General features: G+C 57.1%; 1 protein-coding gene across 1 annotated transcript; it reads right to left on the bottom strand.

Moving 5' to 3' along the window:
• Nucleotides 1–2,303: 2,303 nt before the first annotated feature.
• LOC140001451 (uncharacterized) lies at nt 2,304–5,176 on the bottom strand. The gene is made up of 2 exons (XM_072033062.1): nt 3,683–5,176; nt 2,304–3,559 (listed from the first exon to the last, which is right to left on the bottom strand). Exons 1-2 carry the CDS (start codon nt 3,947–3,949, stop codon nt 2,318–2,320), a joined length of 1,509 nt encoding a protein of 502 aa, XP_071889163.1. The 5' UTR covers nt 3,950–5,176; the 3' UTR covers nt 2,304–2,317.
• Between the last annotated feature and the right edge of the window lie 212 nt (nt 5,177–5,388).

The following is a 5,388-nucleotide window of genomic DNA, read 5'->3' as shown; positions in this document are numbered from 1 at the left end:
CGGTTGTTCTCTGGATACCCAGTACCCTGAGCTGGTGGAAGGGGATGGGGAGCAGGATGTGGCCCTCACCATCCACGAAGAACTGGTTGGTGACCTGCTATGGCACTTGGATGTGCACAAGTCGATGGGGCCGGATGGGATCCACCCAAGGGTACTGAGAGAACTGGCAGAGGAGCTGGCCAAGCCCCTATCCATCATTTATCAGCAGTCCTGGCTATCGGGGGAGGTCCCAGCTGACTGGCGGCTAGCAAACGTGACGCCCATCTACAAGAAGGGCCGGAGGGCTGACCCGGGGAACTACAGGCCTGTCAGTTTGACCTCAGTACCAGGGAAGCTCATGGAGCAGATCCTCTTGGGAGCCATCATGCGGCAATTGAAGGGCAAGCAGGCGATCAGGCCCAGTCAGCATGGGTTTATGGAAGGCAGGTCCTGCTTGACGAACCTGATCTCCTTCTATGACAAAGTGACGCGCTGGGTGGACGAGGGAAAGGCTGTGGATGTGGTCTACCTTGACTTCAGCAAGGCTTTTGACACCGTCTCCCACAGCATTCTCCTCAAGAAACTGGCTGCTCTTGGCTTGGACTGGCGCACGCTTCGTTGGGTTAGAAACTGGCTGGATAGCCGGGCCCAAAGAGTCATGGTAAATGGAGTCAAGTCCAGTTGGAGGCCAGTCACTAGTGGCGTCCCCCAGGGCTCGGTGCTGGGGCCGGTCCTCTTTAATATCTTTAGCGGTGATCTGGATGAGGGCATTGAGTGCACCCTCAGTAAGTTTGCAGATGACACCAAGTTAGGTGCGTGTGTCGATCTGCTTGAGGGTAGGAAGTCTCTGCAGGAGGATCTGGATAGGCTGCACCGATGGGCTGAGGTCAACTGCATGAAGTTCAACAAGGCCAAGTGCCGGGTCCTGCACCTGGGGCGCAATAACCCCAAGCAGAGCTACAGGCTGGGAGATGAGTGGTTGGAGAGCTGCCAGGCAGAGAAGGACCTGGGAGTGATGGTGGACAGTCGGCTGAATATGAGCCAGCAGTGTGCTCAGGTGGCCAAGAAGGCCAACGGCATCCTGGCTTGTATCAGAAACAGTGTGACCAGCAGGGCTAGGGAGGTGATCGTCCCCCTGTACTCAGCTCTGGTGAGGCGGCACCTCGAGTACTGTGCTCAGTTTTGGGCCCCTCGCTACAAGAAGGACATCGAGGTGCTTGAGCGGGTCCAGAGAAGGGCGACGAAGCTGGTGAGGGGCCTGGAGAACAAGTCCTACGAGGAGCGGCTGAGGGAGCTGGGCTTGTTCAGCCTGGAGAAAAGGAGGCTCAGGAGTGACCTTATTGCTCTCTACAGATACCTTAAAGGAGGCTGTAGTGATGTGGGGGTTGGCCTGTTCTCCCACGTGCCTGGTGATAGGGACGAGGGAGAATGGGCTAAAGTTGCGCCAGGGGAGTTTTAGGTTAGATGTTAGGAAAAACTTCTTTACTGAAAGGGTTGTGAGGCACTGGAACAGGCTGCCCAGGGAGGTGGTGGAGTCACCATCCCTGGAAGTCTTTAAAAGATGTTTAGATGTAGAGCTTAGGGATATGGTTTAGTGGGGACTGTTAGTGTTAGGTTAGAGGTTGGACTCGATGATCTTGATGTCTCTTCCAACCTAGAAATTCTGTGATTCTGTGATTTTTTAGTACTACAGAAAGTACAAATGAGAATTTTGAGTACAATGAGACCTGGACAGGCTGGAGAGCTGGGCAGGAAGAAACCAAACGAGGTTGTTAGAAATGGCTCAGTCTTCAAAATAGGATTAAATAAAAAAATAGGATTTATTAAAAGAATAGAGGTAAGCAAACAGCGCTGGGTACACCGGGAGTCTCCGCTCCACCAGGACGCACACCAGTTACATCAAGTAGCTGATTTTTATGCTCCTAGACTAATACATATTCATTACTACTTCTAAAAAAATAGGTTATTATAATTAGTATTAATTATATTATATTATATTATAATATATTATATTATATTATATTATATTATATTATATTATATTGTATTATAAATTATAATAACCTATTAAAAATAGGTTATTAATAATTATAATTGGGTCCTGTGGGTCCTGAGCGAGTGGGCAGACATTGCCCATCACCAGGTTGGGTGAGGCCAGTGAGTTGCATCCCTGGCCATGGCAGGGGGAGTGGAACTAGGTGGTCTTTAAGGCCCCTTCCAACCTGAGCCACTCGACATTTCTATGACTGTAGAATTCTGTGATTCGATGAAGAAGACCAAGACACTGTCTGCGGCAGGGTCACAACTCTTTATTTTGATGACAACCACATTTGCCCTGCTAAAGGTGCGGGGGCCTCTTGCAGGGCTGGGGAGAGTCCAGGTTGCTGTCGGCCCTCCTCTTCGGGGCGCGCCGGGGCCCCCCAGGTGAGCTGTCCCTGCCCTGGCCAGGAGGAGAGGGCCCGTGGCTGCAGCCCGGCACTGCAGCGTGTTCTGCTTCCTCCTCTTCAGGCTCTGAGAAGAGCTCCTCCTGCTCCTCAGGGATGGGTGCTGGACCTCCAGGCAGGGCGGCACTGGAGGTGCTGGGCAGCTCCTCGATGTCAGAACCCTCCGCGCTGCTGGAGGAGAGCAGGCTGGTGACAGGAGTGTCCCGGGGGGAGGCAGCAGGGCTGGGGGTGGCCTCCAGGCTGTCTTCTGGCTCCCAGGTGTCTTGGGAGCCCTCGAGCTCTGGCTCCCCGGTGTCTTGGGAGCCCTCGAGCTCTGGCTCCCAGGTGTCTTGGGAGCCCTCGAGCTCTGGCTCCCCGGTGTCTTGGGAGCCCTCGAGCTCTGGCTCCCAGGTGTCTTCGGAGCCCTCGAGGTCCACCTCAGGGCCATTGTACATGTAGAGCTGGCTGGCAGGACGCGGTTCCAGGAAGCCCAGCTCCTCGAGGTACTCCTCGCTGCATATCTCCCCCATGATGGAGATGAGCCGCTGCACAATGCTCACCGTGTGGCCCTGCAGCAACGGCCGCAGCTCCCGCACCAAGGCGTGCTCATCCAGCCCACAGCGGCACAGCCAAGCGACGACGGTGGCCTCCAGCATGTCCTGGTCCCACCAGGCAGCATCGAACAGCTCCCTGGCTTGCTGGCGCACCCAGGAGCGCAGCGGACCGAGGACTTCGAGGTGTTCCCTGAAGAGGGCTGCCCATTCCTCGGGCGGGAGGCCTCTCACGGCAGGCTGGGGCATGGGCTCTGCAGCCCCCTGCTCGTCCTGGGGGCTGTCGTCTTGCGCCTCTGCATCGGGGGCCACCTGCACCTCCAGGAAGTCGTCTTCCGCCCAGATGGAGTAGCGGATGGAGGTGATGCGCTGCCTGCAGAGGGGGCAGGTGCTGCTTCTCTCGGCCCAGCGCATGACACACCCGAAGCAGAACTGGTGCAGGCAGGGGAGGATGTAGCTGGGCTCCTTGCAGACCCCCTGGCACACGGAGCAGGTGATGTCCTGGGCCTCACTGCCCATGGTGTCGGCTCGCTGCAGCGGGCTGGGGAGAGCTGCAGATGGGGAGCTGCTTCCCCTCGCTGGCACCGCTGCGACAGCTGCTGTGCGCTGCAAGAAGGAGAGAGGCCAGGGTCAGTGGCTGAGCCAGGGCAGGCAGCGGCAGTGCCCCGGCCCCTCAGCAGGACAAAACCCCAAGCCCAGCCCCGGGGCACGTGTCCCCGCACAGCTCACCTGCACTGCTGCGAGCACTCCTTCCACAGCCCCGGCTGCCTGAGCCAGGCAGGGCCGGGGAAACGCAGGCACTGGCTGCGGGGACGGGCACCGAGAGCAGCTGCCAACGGCCCCACAGCACAGCTCCAACAAATCTCCCAAGAGATCCTTGCTCGGCACTCCAAGCCTCGCACAAATGCTCAGCGGGAGTCCAGGCACGAGCCAGGCTGGGCCAGGCTCTGACGGCGCCCCAATATAAGCAGCGAGGGCCGTGAGGTCACAGCCCATTGCTGTGTGACCTCACAGCCCACCGCTGGGTGACCTCAGAGCCCAGCGCTCTGGGTGACCCCCAAAAACCAAAGCATGTGTCTGAAAGCACTTGCCAGACATTTGGTGAACCCCAGCAGCTTGGCTGCCATGACCACTTCACTGGGAGGCCTGTTTCCGTGGCCAAGCCCCGTGTTGGTGTACAATCTTTTCCTCACCTGCAGCCAGACCCTCCAGTGGCCCATCTCCTTGCCATTCCCTCGAGTTTTGTCAGTGGCCCCAGAGAGCAGAGCTCAGCGCCGGCCCCTCTGCTGCCCTCGTGAGGAAGCTGCCGGCCGCCATGAGGCCTCCCCTCAGTCTCATGCAGGCTGAACAAACACGCGGACCTCATGTGCTCCTCATCCGTCTTACTCTCCAGATCCTCCACCACTTCGAAGCCCCCCTTTGGACACTCTCCCATAACCTGATGTCCTTCTGTTAGTGTGCTGCCCAAAAGTGCACCCAGGAGGTGATGCTGCAAGAGCGCAGAGCAGAGCACAGCAATCCCTGCCCCTGACCGGCTGGCGATGCCGTGCTGGAGGCACCCCAGGATGCTGTTGCCCCTCCTGGCTGCCAGGGCCCGTGCTTGAATCACATTCAACTTGCCATCGACCAAAACCCCCAGATCCCTCTCTGCAGGGCTGTGCTCCAGCCTCTCGTCCCCCCGACTGTCCATACAGCCAGGGTTGCCCCTTGCCAGGCGTGGAATCCCTCACTCGCTCTTGCTAAACCTCATATTGCTGGGGATTGCCCAGCTCTCTGCTTTGTCAAGATCTCTCTGCAAAGCCTTCCCCCCCTCGATGGAGTCAGCCACTCCTTCCTGTTTAGCATCATGCATAAATGGACTCCATATGCCCTCAAGTCCTACATGCGAGTCAGTCGGGACAACACTGAAGAGAACAGGCCCTAAAATGGAGGCCTGCGGAAGCCCCTATGACTGGCCACCAGCCTGATGCAACCCCATTTACAATTACCCTTGGAGCCCGACCCGTCAGCCCCTTGTTCACCCATCGCATTATGCATTGCTCTAGCTGTGTGCTGCCCAATTTGTCCAGAAGGAGACAGTGAGAAGCTGTCTTGAAGCTGTGCTGAAATCCAAACAGGTGCCATCAGCTGGCTTCCCCTGCCAGCTACCTACCACTTCATCAAAGGAAATCAATGGGGGTGGGCGGTGATGGGTAGGGGACATCGACAGGGCAGCTGACCTAAACCAACCAAAGGGACATTCCATAGCACCTGATGCCACACTCAGCAATAAACAGGGGGTTGCCGTGGGGAAGGGGGCTGTTCCTCCTGAACAACCACTGCATGTTTTGATGCCCTGCTTCCCAGGACATGGCTGAACATCACTCGTTGATGGGAAGTAGAGAATATTTATTTTTCTTTCTCTCTGCACTTCCCCGCGGACTTATTGTTTCTTT

This window comes from Anas platyrhynchos, chromosome 1, assembly GCF_047663525.1.
Source record: "Anas platyrhynchos isolate ZD024472 breed Pekin duck chromosome 1, IASCAAS_PekinDuck_T2T, whole genome shotgun sequence".
Lineage (NCBI taxonomy): Eukaryota > Metazoa > Chordata > Aves > Anseriformes > Anatidae > Anas > Anas platyrhynchos.
This window is presented reverse-complemented; position numbering and strand designations above follow the sequence as displayed.